Genomic DNA, 23,635 nt, shown 5'->3' on the forward strand with positions numbered 1-23,635 from the left:
GCAAGAACAGCACTTTTATTTACATTGAGGGACAAGCGGATACTGTCCAGCTATGCTTCTAGCTCGCATAAGTATCCCTGTAAGCACTCAAACAGTGACAGAATATCACTTGCCGAAGCTAAAGAACACTATATCATCAGCGTAAACGTACATGCTTATATTTTGATGATAAGGAATTGAGCTGAGTAAGGTGTTAAACAACAGCAGGGATAAAACTGCACCTTGGGAAACCCTGCGCATTTGCCTGAATTTTCTCAATGAAGTTCCACTATGTGCACAGTAAAACACCCCGCCCTGCAGGAACTCAGCAGTCCACTATTCAGGTAATTCAATATCCTGCATCCTCTTATTGATATACGATATTCCACACTATTGTATGCTTTAGAAATGTCTAGTGTAACTAGAGCTGCACATTTTTTTTTGCAACGAGCCAACTGAATTCGGCTCTCTAGGCCAACTGTGCGCACCAAATTGACGTCCCTGGTCTAAATACAATTTGGCAGGGTCTCAATAATTCTCTTGTGGTCACAAGCTTAATGATATATGTGTGTAATAATCTTTTTATTAATTTTATTAAATTTGATGCAAGAGAAATAGGCCGAATATTGTCTAGAACATACCCTTTGGTTTGCTCTTTCAGCAGTGGAATCACCTTCGAGATTCTCCATGCAGGAGGTATACATGCATACTGTATAGAGTAACTTACAGCATCTAACAAGCCATTAGGAGCGACGTCAAAGAGAAGTTTAATCATCTTAGTAGCGAGTCCATCAGGATCTGGGGCTGCAGCTGGTAAACGTGAAACAGCTTGAGACAATTCTGTCATAGAAATCTTTTTGAAATCTTTTGATGTGCCTTGTTTACAAGGAGAGGAGAGAAGAGAGGTAGCGAATCAGATCTCCAATCCTCTCGCAATTACATCTAGAGCCAGTTTTTTCACTGGTGGTTAAAACGATTCACTCCAAGTTCAAGGGGCGCGGAACCATTTTTTGGGATCTTAAAAACCGAAATAATGCATGCTTATATGATTTCAAAAGAAACTCATAATGGTGGATATTGTAATAATCCTTTGTCTTAGACTGTTCTTTTAAATATCCCAAATTTACAGTTGCCACCAGTTTTTAGGAGATTGGTTACGCACGAGTTGTCTCCATGCAGCTTTACATCACTTGTAGTCTCGCAAGCCGGTTGGACTAGCCTTGTGACTGGCGTCTACTGTTTGCCGCAACTGGGCATTTCCATGAAGAATAATCTGTGTATGGACAAACTAAAACTTTTTAGTATTTCGCAAAATGAGTATTTCTCCCTCGGCACATAGTTATTGTATTCTGGAGAGTCTCAATGTCAGCCACTATAATCATCACGTTACCGTATGCATCGAGCAGCACACGCAGCTAAAACATCTTAGGTCATCGCGGCAGGTTAGTACGGAACGGTAATATCATACCGTATACTGCACTTACCATACGGTAATACGGCACTGCTAAAACTCTCTGTTGTCAAAATGTTCCACACAGCGATCTTTTCTCCACAATAGGCAGTGTTCAGGCTGCTTGCGATAACTGCGTGTAAAATTTTGCCTCTACGGTGCTATCTCCTAAAGGAAGTGCAGCCTGAAAGTGCAACGGCACAAACAGTAGGGCGCCGAAAAACTTCATTATGACGCCAGGTAGCGAAGCTTCCTGCCGAAAGATAATCAATTGAAATTGCAAACAAAAAGATAGCCATGCATCTGTGTACCACATCAATAATGTAGCGTGGCCAACAAAGTGCGTACAAGGGAAAAATGGATGCCGTCTTTACGCAAGAATATATGATAAATTGCTTGCTTTAAGTTAAACCCTTTCTGGCATCCAATCTCTGATGGAATGGGGCAATGGCAACAGCATGAGATGAATTTTTTTCCACATCCCAGCTGACTATGTTGGCTAAGAGAAAAAGCCGAATAGTTGGATGCTAAACATTACTAACACTAATTGCTTTGTACAAATATTCTTATGCTCACCAGCACGAATGTCCGCATAAGCATTTCCAAAACAAAGCAGCCAGAGTCAAAATAAACAAAAAATTCATACTTTAATGTACTGTTTGGTCAGTTCAACAAATATACAGCTGTCTTCTATACAAAAGAGCAGAGAGAGAGAATGAGGAAAGAATGCAATGTGAGATGAATGTTCTGTGTGCGTGTTAGTGAGGTGAATGCACGATCACTCTAGTCCCAGCATCTGATTCAAAAATTGCACACCCATGATGATCACAGGCTGCCACACCACAAGATAACGAATAAAGTCCAAGAAGTTTCCATACAGGATGTGCGGCTTCTCCCAGCTGCATTGTGGAGTAAGAACATGACTGTTAAGGAACTCGCAGAACCGCCAAGCACAAAGGTGATCTTAAACTAACTGATCAGATGACAAGCATTTAACATGTAGGCCTAGCAAAACATTTTAAGAGTAGAAGCTCTGCAAGGTATGGGTATGCCAGCAAAATTTAGTCCTAATCAACCTAAATGCACATATGAAATATTAAACTTATACGAGCATTCAATATTCCAAATGCTAATCTTAATAATAAATCCTTGCCATTTTACTGATATCTGAAATACACTGAACCTTTCTTTTATATATTCAGCAATAGCCAAATACAGAGGGCAACTAATTTATTGGCAAGTATACAGCAAGAATCTGTTGAAGCGGTGCAACTGTATGAGGTTCATATGGAGCGTGATCAGAGACCTTTCAAAATGCACGTTCAATTTACATTCAGTTTCACCTCACGCGATTGGCCTAGGCCATGCAGAGTCGTCAGCCGCACTCGATGTGGCTTAGGCCAATCGCATTAGGCGAAACTGAACTTGAACTGAACACCCATTTTGAACAACGATCTCTGATCACGCCTCTGGTACGAGTTAGAATTATATTCAGCTGCATTAGTAAAGCAGTCATAATTAGTTAAGGTTGGCGACTGATAATTTGGACATGCTCAATTATCTAGACAGCTACACAGCACCACTACTGGCCCAATAAACTTTATGTATAAAGAAAAACATGGACATGTTACAGTGCGGCATTCAATAATTCAGTCCCCTTCATGACAGTATACTAATTTGGCTACCAAGTCTAGCAGAAATAGTGGTACTTTTGATTTGGATACATTACTGGCATGGTCATCAGCCATGTCACCACTGTGTCCTCGAAACCAAATATAGTGAATCCTACATTCTTAAAAAAGTTTACACCCTTTGGGTCGTATCTTGTCCCACAACAATAATAGTCATCTGTCTTGCCTGCATTTCCTTTCTATAAGGCTGCGAGCCCAGTACTTCCAAGTAATGAACAGCTTGCGCGTTATCAGTGTGACACAGCATTCTCCACAGGAAAATAGCGAGCAATGAGTTTCTAAGAAAGGAAATGCAAGCAAGGCAAGTGACGATTATTGTTGTGGAACAAGGTAAGTCCCAAAGGGTGTAACTTATTTAAGAGTGTAGTCGATCCAATAGTCCCTAAACCTGCTCAAATCCAAGACAAACCAAGCCATTAGGTTGCAAAGGCTGCAAATGAGCTTCGTCTTACAAAAAATTTTGCGCACACAGTGTTTGTTTATTTGCATACTGGCATGGTCCTGTGCAACTTCTACACGCAGTTTCAAGTGGTGCCAACTCAACCCTCAATGTCCATGCTGACGAGGGTGTCCATGCTGACAATTCAGTGAACGAAGAACCAGACAATGACTGTCGCGCAGAAACCCGCAAATGTTCGGCTATCCCAGCACAGTCACCTTTTGTTATGTTTCAGTGTATGCGTTGACTTTACTTTAGTCTATCTGTAGCAACAGCATAATAGATACAGATTGTCCAGGTCACAGGTAAGCGTACCAGAATGCAGCAACATGTTGACAAGCCTGCATTCTCAGACGATCACTCTTGAAGATGCTTTCACTTTTGCAATATTTCAAAGACTACCCAGATGCGTCAATGATCGACAGCCCTACTGGCGTTGTGGAAAGACAGTGCATTTGGCACTGTGCCAAGAATGTCATCGCTCATAGATGATGATGTGTCTGGCACTAGTTGCATAAGATCTCGCAAAACTGAAGGTATACCAAGAGTGACAATCTCAGAATACAGGACATTTTCTTTTTTTGTTGGTTGTGGGATAAAGTCAGTAAACTTCTGGCGAATTCCTATACTTTAGGATCCCAATTATTCAAACTTCTAGGCAGTCACCATTGAGTCTAAATTAACAATTGCCAACTATACAGTTAGCTTAAGAGATCCATGGTCTTCAAGGTGGAGAAAGCTCATGCAGAGAGGAAAGTGGGAATATTGCAAAAAATGTGTGATGCAGTGACAACAACAGCGAGTGCAATATTACATTTCCAAATACTACACTTCTTCAGGCAGCATTGGTTGCAGAAAATATTAAGTGACAAACGAACAATGAGCATCGCTATCTATCCATACAAAGTACTACGGAGGGGCTCAGATAGGCTGAGTAAATGCACACAGATGCACCTGCCTTCTTTGTCCTTTGTGAAATACCATCACCACAGCTGGGAATGAGTGAGATAATCACAAACACACCAAGAAACAGTTATCAAGTACGTGCTTACTGCACATACCTGATGTCCAACAAAAAATGTAAAAAGGATACGGGTTGCAAAAGATGCGCTTTAAGTCCACTTTCTCCTTGCAGTAGGGGCACGTCTGCTTCTTTCCAACAATGCACCACCCCCTGATGCAGAATTCATGAAATCTGTCATATTGAAGTGCATCCAAAGTCAAGGCAAATCAGCAAGTTTAATCGCATTATAACTAGCATTGTTAACCCTGCTGCCAATGTATGCTTTAATACTTTATTTGCAATGTTTCAATACAGAGAAAACGCAAGTCAATATCACTGTAAAAGAAAGCACCACAGATTTCTAAGTGACATACCTGCAATATCCAACTAAGTGAACATACATTGTGTACTCCTTGAGCACATACAAAAGAAAGATTAGTTGCTTAATTATATGAGAAATATGTGATAAAAAGAATGTGGATTCTCTGCGCATAAACTGCAACTGAATCTATTTATGGTATTACAATGCAGATCTGGCAAAGAACAAGCCAAGACATGCCGGTTTGGACATAAATAATGAAATTAATTTTCCACACAAAATACTTCAGAGAGAGCTAAATCAGAGTTCTCATTGGTGTGATGAAGTATGGGCACAATGATGGCACTTGTCAGGAAAAGTTCATCCAGGCCAGCAACCCAAAGCATAAGAGATGCACTTCAGTGCGTCTCAGGCTGTACGCAACAAGTTTCTCCAACATAAGTTTACACCAACCCACTGGGCAATGCGGGACACACTCTGTAGAGCACAATGATGTGCTAAGTTACAGCAGTTCTTACGAAGTAACACACAAACATGCTATATATAAACCTGTTCATGTTAAGATTGAGCAAGAGATAAATAATGCAAATTGTCCACTGCCTTCCGTACTACTCTCCCTGCTGCACACACCCACTACCCTCATCATAAAAACTCACAGCTTGCTACCACAACTTCAGTAGGATCCCGCTGATACATATTTTATGGGGCCATATAAAAAGAATATACGGTCCGACAAAATGTAATGTCTGATAATGCTTGCAGCAGCCCAACTGATGAGACAAAAAGGTACTTCGGCATTCTGCTTGATTTCAAGTTAAATAGGAAGCCAACGAACTTTGGAAACAATCTCAGTAAAGCTTGTTATCGTGGCCTAGTGGTTCGATTGATCCTTTAACCTGGTTGTAGCTGTGAATCACATTAAATGAATTGTAGTTTCCATCTGAACCTGGGGCCAAATCAATAACAGCTTCTTTTCCAGCACTCATAGCCTTTTTTCTTTTCTTTTTTCACTTTCCATACAGGCTTGTATGTCAAAGCAACTGCACAAGATATTAGAGTTCACAAGACAGCATCTGCAAACACGGGGTTGAATGACCCTTTGTGCCGTCATCCGCCCCCTCTCGGCTTTCAACTTCAAGAGCTGTTTTAAGATTGTTGACCGGCAAGAATCTGAACAAAGGCGATGTCAATTCTTATGCGTCCCACAGCAAGTCCCACAAAAAGGCTGTTTTCCGCACCGACATGCTGCAGTCAACGTGGATGCCACCAATGAACAATGTCGTGCAAGTGGTGGTCCGTAGCAACTTTTGGACATAATAACCAGGAAGAGAAGCACAACAAATGGGAATATACACTAGCAGGACCAGAGCACAAGAGTCAGAAAAACTTGACAGGAACATATTAACAAGGTTAGACAATACTGTATCAACGACACAGTAAAACAAGGTTTTACTGCATTCCTTTTGAGACCTTGATCACCAAAAGTCTACATAGTTTCTTTGAACATGTTTGAACATTCCAGCTGGAATTATAGTGCTCCCAATGAAAGCAAATGAACTTTACAGTAACTCAACCAGAAGTTCAGGAACAGCCTATGAGCATAGCAACTCATATGATCCAAAACCGGTAGTAGTGCAATTCATGTGAATATACAAAACGGAAATTAAAATGTGGATCATGGGGATATGTAGTGGGCGGAGCATTGCGAGCAGTGCCTTGCTCCATCTTAGTCTCTGCAGTGTTAGCCGTGAAAGGAGTGGGAAAATCACGGAAGAGATGAACAGCAGTCTTTAATGTGAATACCTCAGCTTCTATTAAATGCATACTAGTATTTCTTACTGTAACATATTTCTGAAATATTGTCATTTAGTGACACACACATTTCACGACTTTGTTAAATTCGTGACTTCGTTAAAGAAAGACTGAACCTGTTCTTTCAATTGTGCAGTTTTGTAAGCAATGTTAGACTAACGACCAAATTGTATGTCAGCAGTTCAGCATGCCTATTACAAGATAGTATTTTAATGTGGCACCACCAACAACTAGGCTGAACAATATACAATCAGACCTAATCAGAGGCTTCTTTTTAGTTTAATATCCTCATTGAGTGAGCTCAGTGCCACACTGGCACAAGTACTAACAAATTGCAGTATAAATGGAAGGAACAAGACCACACAGCAGCCACATATTGGAGCATCTGCAGGAAAGAAGTGCAACATAAGGACAAAAACAACAAATAAAGGAGTGACAACATCGGGTATATCGGTGGCTACACTCTGCTGATTTCCACAAAGTTAATGATGGCTTTAGTTTTACCAATGCGGCAGCATCAATGGAACAAGGCTTTCATTATTTTGCTTCGTTTGATGCAAGCTCGATGCAACTTATTTTCCCCTAAAATATCGTTTTGGAGCAGGATAATGCAATTAGGTGCTATTGGCACAATGCCAATAGCATTGTGCCATTCTGCCGCTCTTCCATCACGGCAAGTGTCTAACAGAAAGCAAAACCATGTGAGTAACTTGTTATAAGATGAGTCATTCCGCTCAGTATAGACATAGTATTCATAAAGAAAGGACTGCACCCAATAACTACCCTTTTCTCACATGCAAGACCAAAACACAGCGGACTGAAAAGTCCATGGACTACTGCGCAACTGATATCAGACTGTGCTATGTCCAAGCAAAGGCTAACATAATTGTTGCAACCACGAAAGCCTGCAAGCTTGTCCAAGAGATCAAAATAAGATCAAGTAGTAAATGCGATAAGAAACAGAATAAGAAATGGAATAATGGAAAAGGAGGAAAAACATTTCTTCTAACTAAAAAAAATGCAGATGCATACTTCGACCCTGCATGCCAACACTGCTGCAAAAGGATACATATGCCCACAGGGCAGCTTATACGATTCCTCAACAATTGCATCCGAATTGTCCAGAACGTGTATTTTGTTGCCACACACAGCACAAACATTGGACTCGAGTTGCCTCACGGGAACTCCTGTTGTTGTGTAGTACTGCAAGAGAAAAAAGGAGTGCAAACAAAACAATCATCAACGTGTAGCCACTTGACATTTTTTAAATTTTGGCAGAAAGAGCAAGATATAATCTCTCAAACCTTCATGCAATAGATGCCAGCATGTTCTAAAGGCTAAGATTACAGTGCTGTGGTTGCTAAAGTATTAGAAGTAAGGTTTATTCATTGCTATAAATGCAAACGTCCTTTTATGTTTGTAGAGAAAAAAAAAAACACATACAAGTCTCACTATTGTCCGAGACTGCCCTACAAAATTCAGAATAACAATGAGAAATACTGTATATAACGTTGGCTTGGGTTGCCATAAAATGCTGTAAAAGCAAAAGGTGCCATGCCACCTTGATATTTTAAGCCAGCTACACCCTTGGTACCATAGTACTTAAAGACAGCCACAGGCCAAGGCTGATGGTCTACCGCAACACAAACAACAGGAAGGCACATCTGACACACATCTGTTGTCCTTGTTCGGCTTGCGCTACAACAAAATAAGATATACTGTGCCAACAAGCCCCTATAGCTATCCTCATCGATTACAGCACAAACTCTACGAGACAACTACTGTATAGATTTTTTGCAAAAATGGGTTCAAGTAAGCAAGAACACCACAGAACCTATGGGAGAAATTAAAAATAGCCTAGCACCAATTTTTTCTGCTATTATGCCATTTCTCCACAAAACATAAAAACAGAAAGTTCCAAAGAAGTAACCTACCAGCCTAGATCGATACAATATCTTTTCTTTCTTTAGGATCTTGTTTGAAAAATCTTGATACACAAGAGTTTCAATGTCTACCTTACTTAAAAATGCAGTTATCACGGCTCGGAACTATATGCAGAAACTTGTGCTCAGCATAAGAACACCACAGTCGCTGAATCACAAGGGAAGATACAGACAGCCAAAGACCAAGCAATCCACCAGCAACACATAAGGGATATTCAGCTGCTTCTGCAGTGGTTCTGTATGAAAAACTTGGTGTCTTATTTGCACATCTCTTCACTGTACCGACTCCGATATAAACTAGTGCGTACATACCCCAATAGTGCAGGCCATTCGGTCTGTGACGACCTCCGAGACATCCCGACCCAACACACCATAGTATGTGCCATAGAACAGCAGCAGCAGGCCCACATCCATCCAACTCTGTGGCTTGGCCCGAAACACCACATTGACTCCAAGCAGTGTCAGCATCACCACGATATAGCCAATCACACAGAGCGCACAGCTGCAGAGGATCACATGGATTCACAACAGCATTTGCATTACAAAGTAAAGAAGCAACGAAAAAGCCCTCAACACATCAAAGTGGTAGTCCTCAAACCTTAATTCACAGGCAACAACAGTTCATAGGGTGTCCCAAGTCTTTGTCTTTAAAGAAGTCACCATATTTTTGCATAAAATTGTAGGGGAGTTGACTTCACACAATCTTGCATGTGGTGAGCACGCAAGAAATGGCCTATGATATGTACAAAAAACAGTGCAGCACACTGTAGTATACCGAGTGTTGTTGCCACAAAACCCTGCCTGGCTCATGTTCAGCCCCATTAAGTGCAGATTCACAAGCCATGTGTACATACCTAGTTCTCTTATGGATTGAGCAATTGATTCACGAGGTTTAACATCCTACAGAAATGCTGGGGCTCTAGTTTAATTTTGACCAGCTCGGGTGCTTTAATGTGCATCTACATGTAAGCAAGCAAATAGGCTGCCTTTTGGTGCTATCAAAATGTGAACATCGCTGCCAGAAACCAAACCTGCGAATGTGTGCTCAGCAAAAGAATTCCAAAGTCACTGAGCAACTGCAGCGCAGTCTTCCAATTGTATGATGCAATTTGTGGTTTCAGATGCACTGCACTGGCATGACATGCCTATGTCAACCTTCTCACATTCTGCAAAGCAATTCTGAACTTCAGCACCCAGATTGCTTTTTGAAAAGCAGCCACTGTAGAACAACTACCAAACTTAGAAATTGCAAAAGGACCATACCAAATACAACCAGTGTCCACATATTCAATCACCTAGAGATGAGGAAACAGTTTCAAGTTCAACCTGCACGAAGCCTGTCGCCACACTTCTCATATCTCACAAGGGGCCTCAACCTGCCCTGTAAACCTTGAAAGTTGAGAATGTATTCTACTTGCAAAGATATTGATGAACTTCAACTTTGTTGCAGAACGCGTCAGGCAGACAGATTTCCCATGCAATTTTATTTCAATTTGTTAGTATGGCTGGCTTCATTTATAGCACTCAAAGTCATCATATTAACAAGGTACTATCTTAACAGCACAAAGAGAAAAACAACTGCTTTAGAGTCATGAGTGATTCTGCCTGATAACAAAATGTACAAAATAAAGTATCCCTACATAGTTAAAAATAAACAACACCATACCTCTGCAAGTATATCACGTAGAACCATTTGTAGACCCATCGAGGCGTGGTCCCAGATATAGGTTTCTGGAGGGCCCAGCTGATAACTATACATGTGCATACAGTAAAAATGGTCCAAATAAACACAAAGCGCCACCAGTGAGAGTGCACCGAGATGCACACTGGTATCAGCCACATCCCAACCATAGTTGCTCTCTGTAAAAAAAGAAAGGAAATAAAAGGAATGTAAGGAGCATTCCCGCAATCACAGACTTGTACACATAATTCTTGCGACTAGATGTCCTCAAACTAATATTCCATAGCTTTTTTGCCGCCAGCAAATTCTTTTTGAGCAACAAGAAAAGAGCACAACCTTTGATGCATGGATTCTAATTTAGTGGACTTTGAAAACACGGGCCAGTGTAATGTAATAATTTTATCCCAATTTTCTACCTTTTGGACTTTGTCAAAGGACCAAGCAGTGCCCCACCAGTGTAATGTAATGTTTCTATCCCAATTTTTCAGCTTTTTGCACTTTGTCAAAGGACCAAGTAGCACCCCACCTTCGTTATCCACCGAATTGGTTGCTCATAAGCAATGGATGATAAGAAAAATGTAGAATCAAACAAAAGAAATCCTTACAGTATACTGGCCTCGATTTTGTGAGTCCTCATATCATGAGCCCTGACTTGCGTGAACTGCCCCCAGCAGCAACAGTTCTTAGAAAGGAATGTCACATTCAAAAAATTAAAACCCTATAGGTTCAAAAGTACTGAGCCTGCACTCCACTTGCTCAGTTTTGATGGGACGACCTCAGGTAAAAGAGCAGGCAAAACCATGCACAAAACATCCTGTTCGTCAGTGACTAGGTTGATGCACTGCAACTACCTCAAGGAAAAAATGCATAGGAAACCACTCGACCATACCTGATATGACTTGAAGTGTATCTTTTTCCATTGTACCAGGAGAATTTGTGCTATGACAACGGATGCTAGGAGAATAAGTATCATGTAGGCATGCATCTTTTCGTGACCTCTGTGCTTCTCGTGCAACCGGGCATGTTCAATCCTTTTGTGATCATGAAAGAAAGAAAAAAAAGATGGTAGGGGCCGTCCACAAGAAACACTGAATCAATAAAACAGCAATATCTAGCGTCATACACGAAGCTTAGCAACAGTTCTCACAACACCTGCAGTTCCATATGAAAATTCGACTCGCGCTGAATATAAAGACGAAAAGCATATGGTTCTTACAAAAGAAATGCCATAAAACAATGTGCACTGATCAGCGACGTCTGTAACGAGATATCAACAGGCAGTTTAAATTATGTAATAAAATCTGTTCAATAATGTCGATGCACAGACAAAATAAATAAGCACGACAGAAGCTCACAAGAATGTACTGTCGGCATAGTTGGTTCATGACCAATAACTTACAGTGCACGACAATGGAACAAGGGCGTACACACACACACTGCGACTAAGATTGCAACTCACCTGGCTCTGTCTTCATCTGGTAATTTCGAAAGGTCTATACTCTGCAAAAATAAAAATATACGCCGTGTTTTAAGTACCCTACGCGCTGACAGTTCATGTTAATGCAGCACAATATAAACTCACGCGAGTTTTTACGTAATGCCAAGCAGTACAATACAATGCTGACAGCTGGACTTATGTTTCGTTCACGGCTAGGCAAACGCACCTGTGACATAAATTTGCACGGTTCTCTTCTGATGACCAGGTCAGAAAATTCGACCCCAAGCTTGCCCTATCGGCATTTACATTTACAGCGTCTTCGCTCATTGCTTTATTACCGAGCTCGCAAAGATAAACATGCAATCGTCGGAATGTGTAACAGACGATCTTTAATCTTGTCAACCAATTACCGGTAAAGATCCAGGAAGTTCGAACGATAATTACACAGTCATTTATCGAATTATTTACAGAGGCACTGCTCTAAGCTGAGAAGCAAGGCCATCATATTGAGAGCTATTACTAAAGAGAACCGTGCGGACTACTTACATTGTTTAGTATGATATCTAGGCTGATCTCGCCGTGGTGATGTGCCATCTTGAGTGTGGCACCACAACGTGAAGTGAAACTGGTGAAGGCTTGCCATCTACTGCGCTTTTTTATCTGGGCAAGGTGTCGCTGCAGAGCAGTCACTAAAAGCCACACTGTTGTCTTCAGCTAAAGAAGGGCAAATTAGTGCGCAAATTAAACACCATTATTACTGATTCAAATATGATGCTCTATTAGTTGGCTAGACTTATGTAAATTGTTAAACTGGTTAAAGTGTTCCTACGTGCACCCTGTGCAGAGCAGACAGCCGAGCAGCTTCAATTTCGGTTTCGAATCACGCGTTTTTCTGCGCATGTTTCGGGACTAAATGTGCCACATGAGCAACACAAAGACACAGAAGCAAATAATCGCATTCGTCGGTACTTAGCGGCTTACTTGGCCAACGGCTGCGAAACCCTGACACGATCGTCAGTGACTTCCCAAAATAGCGCGCCCCGGGTGCGGTCCACGGTCCCAAACCCAGAATAGACGAGCGGACATCCTCCCACTCACTCCAAACACATTCTTCCACTGCCCAGGCAACCCCCGGAAGTGATCGGCCTCTCGTTATTCTGCCATGGCATCCACACTCACAGTCGAAACACCTCAGCAACCGAAATCTCGGAGCGTAAGCAAGAACAGCTCCATCAATAGCCTCTACACGGAGGGAAGCAATGTCGAGAGCGGCTACATGTGCGCGCTTCAGGAGCGACTGCTCGCCGAGTGCGCCAACCTGACCAAAGACAGTGACTGGCAGCACGCTCTCGTACTCGAAATCGGCTGCGGGTGCGGCGACACCACGAGGCAACTGTCGGACCGCCTTTCTCCACTCCTCGTTCACGGTGTTCTCGGCATAGACACGGATCAGGGAGCCATCGACTACGCTTTTTCGGTGCACGCCGACGAGAAGACGGATTTCGCCACGGCCAACGTGGAAGACTTGAACACTTTCGAACTTAAATGGGGCGGCCGTTTTGACTGGCTATTCTCGTCGCACGCGCTGCTCTTCGTGAAGGATCAGCCCAAAGCGCTTAGGAACTTAATGTGGTGTCTGAGGCCAGGGGGTAGATGCTTCATCGCAGTGCCCGCAGCAAAGCCGTCAGATCTTCACTCAGCAGCTGTCAAAGTGATACAATCCTCCACATGGAGCAAGTACTTTGAGGCAAGTCACTCGCATATACCTACAGTCGAGCTCGTTTAAGTGTTTGGAATATCCGAAGGGAATTGCAACAATTTGATATGCCAATAACTCAATATATACATGTTTGCATATGTATGCTGGTCACACTGCTTGAAGCGCAGTGGTATTCATGGTGCTACGTAGTACGGCAGCAGAGTGAAATCACATCCATTATAACGCAACTTTAATGGGTCTGTTGCAAACATGCACGCAATGTGTGCTGCATTCATTGGCATGCAGTGTAGTGTCACAGACTGCTGGGCTCATAGAGTAAAATACTCTATATATTTCCCCATGGTAGGCTGACAAAGGCTACACGATTGGCAGCCTCCACTTACGAACGGCAGCCTTCACTAAATTCTGCTAATGAGAAAGGTATTCAGAGCACTTGAACTCCTTGGGCTGTGCTGGACTTTGCGAGTTCACCTGAGCATCTATTTGAAAGCATTGAAAAGGGCAATTTGTGTGCCAAGAGGCTATGGCTGGTTATTACGCATGGCGGAATGATCAAAGGAAGAACTCATTGCATGGCTACAATGCCTAAGCAGTTGCAGCTAGATTGCCTACATCCACTGGCACATAGAAATTGCTGGACAGTGTCAATTCTACGGAAACCCGGAGGGAATGTACTCTTTGCAGGGCAGCCACAGCTGTGTTGTGTGGTTCTACATATTCTCTTCTTTCTCTCTGCATAACAAGTGGCTTCTAGAAATATCAAGTTAAGTCACTTATTCCTAGATGATAGCCTTCCAGAAAACAGATTCACTAAATCGTAGGATTACAGACAAAATGCAAGAATCGGCAGACAAGAATTGCAGTCAGCACTGTGCTTTAGTCGGCCACAGGTGTTCGGAGAACGCCTGTTTGTCAGTAGTTTGACAGCACAATACTACTGACAAGCACTCAACAGAATGAAAGCAAACCAGCCATAGCTGCTTTCTTAATGACATATCACCAACAGTTCCTATGAAAAACATTCTTAATATGCAACAAATGTAACGGTAGTGTTCTACCAACTTGGCATATATTCTATTGGAGGGGCCACCCAAACCATGTGTTCAGTGAGTAAAAGCATTCATATTTCACCTCTGAAAATGGCTTCATTTGGGAGACAGTATCTGTTGTAGTGTGGAACCTATAAAGCATACGCTTAACTCTCATTTGCATGACTGCATCACAATCTGCATACCCCAAAAAGGGAAACAATTTAGTATGTTTATTATGACTGCCCCATCATCCAAAGAACATTATGCCATATAAATTTTGTGTAAATGTTTGCTGGCTCTAGTGCATTGATCAACTGCAAATTCAGTTGGTCATGAGCAAAAGTCCACAGATATGGAGGAAAATTTTTTTTCTGTGCAGCTGGGCCATTCCACGCCAACCGTCCCAACCGTGGCACTCGAGAAAAATCGTTTCTCTCAAAAAAGTACGAAAAAGTTACTCGTATATGAGTATTACTTGCACAGCATTTTTCCAAAATATTTTGAATGGAAAAAAAAAATGTTGGCCACGTGAGCCTCATTTGAATTTTATGAAATGACGGAAAAGCAGGTGCAAAAAACAAGTTCGCCAAAAATCGTCCGTTTTGCGTATTATTTCAACATTTTGGCTTGTGCGTTGTCTGAACATTGTTCTTTCATTACATACGTATACTTCCAGTAGCGTGGAAGTGCACAATGTCGACCTACCTTAAGTAAGTGTACCTTCAAGATTCAGATTCTCACGAACTCCTGGTAATCTTGGCTTTCATTCCTCACCACACAGACCACCATGTGCACTAACCTGGTCTGTATTTCCCTCCAACATGCTATCAGGTGAAGTGGAAGCACGAACCAAAGTAATGTAATGATGGGACTAAAATTCAAATTATTTTTCTCAATAAGAACGCAAATTACTTCGATTAAAATTTCCGTGGCTAAAGTTGTTGTTCTTCTCAATGATACCCGCTTTTCTGCTTATTTTTTCATGAACCACCATAGTGTGTAACTAATGTCTAAACATAAGCCAAAATAGCTTACGAAGGTTGCAATGTAGGCTTGTTCGTAATGCATCTTCAAGGGGTGTGCAGTAGTGTGATTAGAAGACGGGACAAAAGAAAACACACAGGGACACACATAGCGCTGTGTGTTCCTATGTGTCTTCTTTTGTCCCGTCTTCTAATCACGCTACCATACACCACAAAATAGCATTTTTGCCAAATTCAGGCTTTTATTTTGGAGCCTGTGAGCAGCACATAGGCGAAAATAACATTTTTGAAGATGGTAAGTTCTAGGGACAGTTCTATAAAAGTAATTCTAGGTTTTTTTTCCCTCACCGGTTCTTGTAAAAAATTTCACAAAAGCATGAAGTTATTTTGTGAAAGCATGTTATAATGAAAGAACAATGTTCAGACAACACAAAACCTCACATGTTGAAATATTATGCAAAACGGCCGATTTTTGGCTAACTTGTTTTTTACACCTGGTTTTCCATCATTTCGTGAAATTCAAATGGCACTCATGTGGCCAAAATTTTTTTTCCATTCAAAATATTTTGGGTATATACTGTGGAAGTAATGCTTATATACGAGTAATTTTTTCGTAATTTCTTGAGAAATTATTTTTCTCAAGCACCACGGTTAGGACAGTTGGCATGGAATAACCCAGCTTATAGCTATGCCAACCGAGATCAACTGGTACAGCTAAATTTGTGCCTGTTAAAGCAATATATTGTGTTGAGATAATTCTGTTACATGGCTGTGCCTAGGAGAAATTTAGATTTTTTGCTTATGCCATGGTCTCTTAGCTTCTGACAGTAGATGAGTAAACATTACGCATGTGTTAAATTTAAGCAAACAAACAAACTGTGAGTCAAGAAATTCCTTTAATGAGTGACTTCACATAACATACTTCTGGAAAGTACATTTTGCCACATATACTTCATGACCTTGGTTTACTGGGAGAGGCCTCTGCCCTACAACTTGTATTGTTGATTATGGCAAATAGTTACTCAAAAGAAAAAAAAAGACAGAGAGAAAAGAAACTGTGGATGGCTTCAAGAAAAATCGAGATTACTCAAAAATGATTTACCGAATAAACAGCACCCAGGTTCCTCCCTTCCACTAAATCTTTTTAAAAATGAAACGCAATTATATATAATGTTTTAGATCTACTGAATGCACAAACATATAGGGCTTGAAATAATATCTCAGTAATCCTGTGCATTACTATATGTGGGATCTTCCAATGACATAACATTTTCATGGTTCAACACAAGCAATAAAATAAAACAGAGGTTCATTATAAACAAGCTACAATTGCATAGCTTGACAGCCAGAAGTGTTTCAGTCCTTGTTGAGCTGAAGTCCTGTTGATCTGTTGACCTAGCTTTCACAGTATTAGTACTGGGGTAATATTTCTAGAGCATTCAGAAGCAAGATACTGCTGCTAATCTCTGCCATATTATGTCCCAAATAGCCATCACCTTAAATGCCAACAATGGGCAGTACAACATCCTGAACTGCCTAGGAGTTGCAAAACAATCGCTGCAATGTACAAATTTGAGGTATTTCTCACATTTTCTTTTTTACTCTAATAAGCAGTAGTTTTCATTTAGCCACAGATTACAAGCTAACATTATTTTCAACTTATTCCAGCTCATTTAGCAGAAAACATGCACTGGACAACCTCTCCAATTATGAACAATCACCAGTTAATGCAACTCAACTTCAGTGGCGAAGTTTTTTTGTAGGGTAGGTGTATAGCAGAAAGCATCAACAATATCACTGCCCAAGCACTCTGTACAGATGGTTACTTAGCAAAGCTGAAATGTGGAACCCCAGTGTTTATTACTGGGTTAATCCCGATGGAGCCAGAGAGAGACTGCTGCATGCGCACTCGGCTGCGACGGAGAGCAACATCACTACTGGCGTAGCCAATCATGCGCCTCTCTTTCTCTCTCTCCTTTTTTTTTCCATGCATGTGCCTGGAGTGGCGCCGGAGTTTTCGGCATACAGGTGACGGATGGATGAATTGTCTAACCATATACAGCTTCACTGTAATATGAATTAGCAATATGATAAGAATATGAACAGAGTCCAACGTACTAGGCCATGCATAATATGCTTTAAACAAAGTTAAGCAAGTAGTGAATTTCTGCTCCATTCAGTTTCGCTCAGGTGAAGGCTACAATTGCCAGGGCAACAGTATTTTTAATTTATTATGAGCAAGTTTTTTAGTGAGCTTCAACACTCTGAGGAAGCAGCAGCAGCTTATGCAACTACCCCTTGCCAAATGTTGGGTAGCTGAAAGGGGCATGATGCTATGGCAGCAATTTAATGAGCCCATTCACATATTGTAGACATAGTGCTATTGCACAGCAGCTGACAAAGCGGAAGTATGTACTGCTTCAAAATGGGGCATGGCCATGTGCACATACATACGAACACATACCACATTACTGAAGCGATGACACATATTAAACAGCGGCTCTGCCTATGTAATCTTCGTGTACAGTTGTGTCTTGAACCACCATAGTCCATGTATATCACACAGATGCTACAAATATATGCTGCAATGGCACTGTTCGTGTGAATTTGCCCATTTATTTAGTTCCAATGCTACAAACAATACAATGACACCCATAAAATGCTTATCAGAGTTGATGAAGTTTTCATTGTGTAGTTACATTCAAGTAAAAGTGCAGAAGAAATCTGTCTCGATCAACTGAAGCATATTACAGAAATGTCAGAAAATCAACTTAACAGCATGCACAGCCCCATTCACTTGGAAATTTATCTTTCGCTTACCAAGGTCCACTTGTTTTACACACAAAGGAAGCTGCCATGACCAGCACCACTTTCAAGATAATGTATGCTGCTCAACACTGATGAACACTGATGAAGTTGAGAGCCTGACAAAAACTTGCATGATAGAAAAGACTCACGAACACAAAACAGATTGAGAACAAGGCTCCCATGTGCAAGCCGAAACTTCAAGTTTTTAATAATTTCTTCATCTTGGTCGGCATCTGCGTTCTTCATTACGCTCAACACTGTGGAGGCTAGCTTATTTGGATACTTACATAGCAGAAGCAAAAGATGGTTACTGAAAAGGCAAACATTTAATATGAAAAGTAACACAAGCCTACTAACAATACTGTGTACACTATATTATTGACCAAAAGTTGTCAAACAAGGGATGTCTCTGAAGTTGTTTCGGCAAGAAGACTTCATCCAACAGGCATTGCCAAAACATTAGTTCGAGCAACATTCCTCGTTTGACCACGATTGGTTTATCCAATTCTCTGTCTATGTATGATCAAAGTAGACTTCTGTGCCATACGAGAGACATGTGACATTGCATTTCACTTAGCAACCACTCAAGCGTGCTGATGTAAGCTAAAGCATTTAAATTGCTTTCACAGACAATCCCAGAGCTGGTTGCAGACATGGCAGATAAAAACTTCAATCGTCTGTGGTTCCATCATCCGCAAGCAGACCGCATATATTCAGCACTCCTCGAACAAGTTGGCTATGAAGTTTTGAAGACTAAGCAGCTGGAATTCAAATACAACTTTGCATCAACTGCAGAATATAAAGGTAAGTGTCTAGCATGATCCATCAGAGTAACAAAACCAACTTCAGAGCCTGTTTTCCAAATAAAATAGAAGCTGCCAGTAAAAATTATTGAGACAAGCTCTGGCCACTACAAATGTGCATTGTGTCCACGTTTTCATCACAGCTGCAGCTTAATTTATTAGAAACAAAACTAATAAGTTCTCATATAAATGGTGCAAGTAAAATTAAAGGGGGATGTGGTAATTGATGCTATTTTCATTATTTATGACACTAATTTGTTGAAATTTACTGCACGAATGCAATCTATTAGGCTGATATTAAGAACCGAATTCAGTTCTCATATGTTGTAGTTTTCAATTTACAACAATTGGCGCTATCTAAACGTCATCCCCCAATAAATTATTACAATTGCTTGTAATGCTTACTTCAAAATGTTCACAAAGCCCTATTTTGTGCTACAAAGCTTTTCGTAAATTTTTTACTGCACAGTAAGCACAAGAAAATTTGTTTACACATAATTATGTATACTGTCTCACAAATTACTTTTGAAAAAGGTGAATTATGAAAATATTTATGACATTTTAATATGAACAGCTTTATCACTCTTCAATGCTTCAAGAATTAATATATGCAAAGAACGACTCTACCCTAACTTATTCTGAAATTGCTAATGGATGAGTGACAGCAACTGTGCAAAAACTGTGCCTAAAGTTTGATTTGTCAGAATCATATCAGGAGAGCCTTAAAGCACGCAAAACCTGCCTGGATAGTAGTCTTTTGCTAGTTAGATCATATTTTCTAGAAATTTCTATGTAAGGCTTGCCATCTTTTAGCAGTATTATGCAGCTTGCCCTTTTTAAATACCTTGCAATTTTATTAACAGCTAACAATCACATGCAAATGTGCTGTCATAATTGTCCGCATGTCGCCACAATTAATATACTCATATAATAATATACTCATTCCCAGGTATAAACAGAACTTTGTCACGTGGCATGCTTTCAAAGTCTGCTCAAGTACGTTAAACATGGTCCTACAAGAAAGTTAGTATATAAGGTTATATTGCTGTGTAACACTGCACAACTTGGCCTGCTGAACCTACAGAGGGTTGTCTGCAATATGAAGTGGTGTTTCTTGGCAACTTCGGTCGGAAAGAATGCTTTGACAGCCCCAAATTTAGACAAAAATCTGCCAAACTGATCATATTGATCATTTTTCACGGGTAAAACTAATGTCAATTTGCTCAGTGTTTCCTTTAAAATCCCTTTTTTTTCTCAAATTATACTTGACCTTCCGCCTCATTCACATTTGTGACATAACCTCGAAACAGAAGCACATCTTGCAGTACAACTTAGTTTTTGAACATGGCACTGATGCAACGATTTTCAGCAATGAAACCTGATTATTGAAGTGCAGAACAAGAACTTGGGGCACTACAGTTGGCACTGGGCAACAAGAATTTCCCCTGACGTAGACAGGCTGCCATGCATTTAGACTAATGCTGTGCAAATATTCGAAACTTCGATTCGACCCGAAAGACACTTTTACTGTTCAAAATAAACCCACAAAAATTGCTGTCCTCAGCTTTTAAGTCAGCTTCACCACAGTACAGCTGTGTTATGCAGCGAAGTATGCGCTGTATTGAGGTAAGCTATACTTGTGCAGTGAAGCATATCAAAAGAAAGAAAGGGCGTTGCGATTGGCCTGCAGAGGTACCAACCTACAAAATTCTCCCAGCCCGCTGCAACTGCGGGGGTGGCGATCTGAAGGAGAAGCAACCTCCGAACTCTCCCAACCCGCTGCGGCGACTCGCTTTGTAAGGATGACAATGCGCCTTGTCAACAGCCCATCGGCGCCACTATGTCTAGACGCGGTTGGCGGACCAAGTATTGTTAGTGGAGTCGCCGTCGTCTTCACGGTTTGATTGGAGTGGGGGTACTCCCGGAAGGAGATGTGTTGCGATGCGGTCTCACGGGCACCAGAAGAGGTCACAGTCAATGGACAGATGCGGCGGCCACTGACTGCGGGTCAGCTTTGGGATAAAAGAGGCGCCTGCTCGGGCCAAGACCTCTGTCTGCAAGAAACCCTCTCACTTCGGTGTGTTCAGCGAAACCTGTGCAGAAGTGTGTAAACCCTCCCCTTCAAAGGCGGCTCGGCTACGATGACTTTGTACGCTCCCATTGGTCGAAGGTTGCAGTTTTCCCTCACCTAGGGATCTAGGGAGGACAGTGTTTATAGGCAGCCATTGAGCGGCTGGTGGGTGTGCATTCTCTTTCAGTCATGCTAGACTGATGAACTGTAACATTCTCATGTAGATACTGTAAATAAATTTCATATTCCTCGTTTTCGATGAGAACAAGTCCCTCCTTTCAACGTCCTCAGCGTGGATGAGTTGGACGATGGCATGGGCCAGCTACCATCTATTTCATGCCTGACCCCAATCCTTACAGGGGGCACTGTCACAGGGCCCGTGCTAGTGCTTATGACTAGCAGACACTATCAGCTCAAGTACCCAAACTGTGCTGCCTCTTCATGCATCTGGACACCACCAGCCACCAGGTGGAAACCTCTGTGTCTGCTACTAATCTGGCCATGTGCCACAAAACATCATTTCCAAACTACTAATTTGACCAAGTAGCAAGCTTAGCAATGTTTTTACACCCTTATTCTAAAGCAGTTGTGTACCACCAAGATACTTCAGTGGTAAAGTGGATTAATAATCTGGCTTTAGAAGCAAGGAAAATTTCAACACCAAGGAACCCAGATATGTCCTTAACAATGAAAGCTTCTGAAGAGGCTCCTTCCATGTCAGCACTGTGGAAACTGATAAGCTCATGAAGCAGCAGTAATTTTCACTTGCTTATGACTGCAATCTTTACTGCCACAAGCACAGGTTGAAAGTTATGTGCATGAAGGAATTTTGGGCCAAGGAGATCCGTGTGAGTGGTGGGGTAAGCACAATGTCCATTGCTGGCTCAGCAGGCAAAGAGGTACCTGCCAATACCAGACACTAGTGTCCAGAGAGCAGCTCTTTTCGGTGCCTGAAAGACTAGCAACATGCAGGTAAAGCCTGTGTTATTCAAGCTGTGGATTACTATCCTAGTACTATTGGTGGGGTTTCTGCTGGACACAACTAAAAGTCGTGATGTAGTGCAGCAAATGAGTGACTGGAGTAGCCGGTGCCACCTAAAGACACCAGCCTCTCCCATCATATCAGGTCAATAAATAGTGTGCCCATCCCCAAAATAAAAGAAGCTTACATTTGCCATTACCAACATCCATTTTTAACTGATGCCTTTTTTATACATATGTGGTGTCAGTTCCCAGCTCAGTTGATGCACACTGGCTACTATGTATTTATAAGCCAGATATCACCACCAATAATTTGCAATGCTGTTCATCTTAACATCAGGATAGGACCATAGGAAGGGGTGGATGGCATTGTAAATTTCGTTTTTAGTGGGTCGTGATGCAGCAGTTTGCAATGCACTCATGTTAGTGCTGTGTGCACTAAGTCAATGTCACTTGAGCTTGTGGTACCCAAGTCCCACTTCACTACAGCATACTAAGATAGAAGTTTCCAACACTGCGAGAACAGTTGTACTCAGGAAATACCACTTAAGATGCTTCTCGCCCTCTGGGCGCCCATCCTGCAGTTCATGCTTTTTCTTTTCTTTTCTCCACAGAGTTCCTCGAGACAATGTTTGCAAAGCCCATTCAACTTGTACCAGACACAAAACGGCCAACATTTGTTCGTGAACTTGCAAAGGCTGCACTGAAGAAGATGAAGAAGAATAAAGATGGCACTTACACTTGGATTGTAAAGTATGTGCTCGTCCTAGCTAGAAGGCCAGAGCTACTTTAAGGGGCAGCCATAAACCTTTGTTCAGGTGACATTACTTCTGTCTTTCTAAGTGCTGAAGAGGAATACTCAAAATGTCAAAACACTGCCACTCTCAATGCTCTAGCAACACTGGCTGTCTTATGGTACATTTTACTGGTCACCTTTGAGCGCTCGGAACACATTCACCTGGTTCATTCAGAGCACTATGCTCCAGCTCAGAGCACTTGGACGCACTCCGGAAGTGCAACTGAGACACGAGATCACATGGTTGCTCAGATTGCTCTGGGAGCAGCTGAACGTTTGGCTGGGGCAGGCTTTCTTTGGCTTTAATCTCGAGAAGGATCTGCATCACTGCAAACCAACTTGAAGCGTGGTAGGAACCAGTTGAAGGTACCATTATATTTACTTTTGTAGCATTTGCCACTCTCAGCTTTGCAAGTTTCTGTACAGATCGTATATGTGACTACTTCTACATTTGATTTTACATTCAAACAATGTAGTAATCTCTGAGCGCATACAGCAAAGGCACCATAGTTGGTGACAGTAAGTTTTCTGTTGTAGAAATGAGAAATGTAATGTTGCATTAGAAATAAAGACAGGCTTTTCAATAAAACCTTTAAACTTCGACATCTAGGGTATGTATGCTTTTGGTGTTTAATAAAAATGTTCCAAAGAGCGCAACAGCGCAGTGCCATTGCTAACGGTGGATAC

General features: G+C 41.5%; 2 protein-coding genes across 3 annotated transcripts; one reads left to right on the plus strand and one right to left on the minus strand.

The window, feature by feature from the left end:
- Positions 1-2,057: 2,057 nt before the first annotated feature.
- Positions 2,058-12,417, minus strand: LOC135903888 (E3 ubiquitin ligase Rnf121). Of its 2 annotated transcripts, none has more exons than XM_065434333.1 (8): positions 12,302-12,417; positions 11,777-11,817; positions 11,207-11,348; positions 10,303-10,496; positions 8,949-9,138; positions 7,763-7,896; positions 4,653-4,754; positions 2,058-2,328 (listed from the first exon to the last, which is right to left on the minus strand). In XM_065434333.1, the coding sequence occupies exons 1-8, from the start codon at positions 12,347-12,349 to the stop codon at positions 2,208-2,210; spliced, it is 972 nt and encodes a 323-aa protein (XP_065290405.1). In that variant the 5' UTR covers positions 12,350-12,417; the 3' UTR covers positions 2,058-2,207. The 2 variants fall into 2 exon arrangements, with proteins under 2 accessions (XP_065290405.1, XP_065290407.1); XM_065434335.2 differs by lacking the exon at positions 12,302-12,417 and adding an exon at positions 11,982-12,005.
- Positions 12,418-12,655: 238 nt separating this feature from the next.
- On the plus strand, positions 12,656-23,605 carry LOC135903889 (juvenile hormone acid O-methyltransferase-like). Its single transcript, XM_065434336.2, has 3 exons — positions 12,656-13,502; positions 18,927-19,101; positions 22,767-23,605. Exons 1-3 carry the CDS (start codon positions 12,918-12,920, stop codon positions 22,943-22,945), a joined length of 939 nt encoding a protein of 312 aa, XP_065290408.1. The 5' UTR covers positions 12,656-12,917; the 3' UTR covers positions 22,946-23,605.
- The last annotated feature ends 30 nt before the right edge of the window (positions 23,606-23,635 follow it).

Source organism: Dermacentor albipictus, chromosome 3, assembly GCF_038994185.2.
Source record: "Dermacentor albipictus isolate Rhodes 1998 colony chromosome 3, USDA_Dalb.pri_finalv2, whole genome shotgun sequence".
In the NCBI taxonomy this organism is placed as follows: Eukaryota; Metazoa; Arthropoda; class Arachnida; order Ixodida; family Ixodidae; genus Dermacentor; species Dermacentor albipictus.

Excerpts from the sequence above, each read along its gene's own strand:
- LOC135903888 (XM_065434333.1), bottom strand. The coding sequence starts at position 12,349 with ATGGCACATCACCACGGCGAGATCAGCCTAGATATCATACTAAACAAT. Across the intron at positions 11,818-12,301 it reads TAGATATCATACTAAACAAT|AGTATAGACCTTTCGAAATT; the intron begins GTAAGTAGTCCG and ends TTATTTTTGCAG. Across the intron at positions 10,497-11,206 it reads TACACTTCAAGTCATATCAG|AGAGCAACTATGGTTGGGAT; the intron begins GTATGGTCGAGT and ends CTTTTTTTACAG.
- LOC135903889 (XM_065434336.2), top strand. The coding sequence starts at position 12,918 with ATGGCATCCACACTCACAGTCGAAACACCTCAGCAACCGAAATCTCGG. Across the intron at positions 13,503-18,926 it reads CATGGAGCAAGTACTTTGAG|ACAATCCCAGAGCTGGTTGC; the intron begins GCAAGTCACTCG and ends TTGCTTTCACAG. Across the intron at positions 19,102-22,766 it reads ATCAACTGCAGAATATAAAG|AGTTCCTCGAGACAATGTTT; the intron begins GTAAGTGTCTAG and ends TTTTCTCCACAG.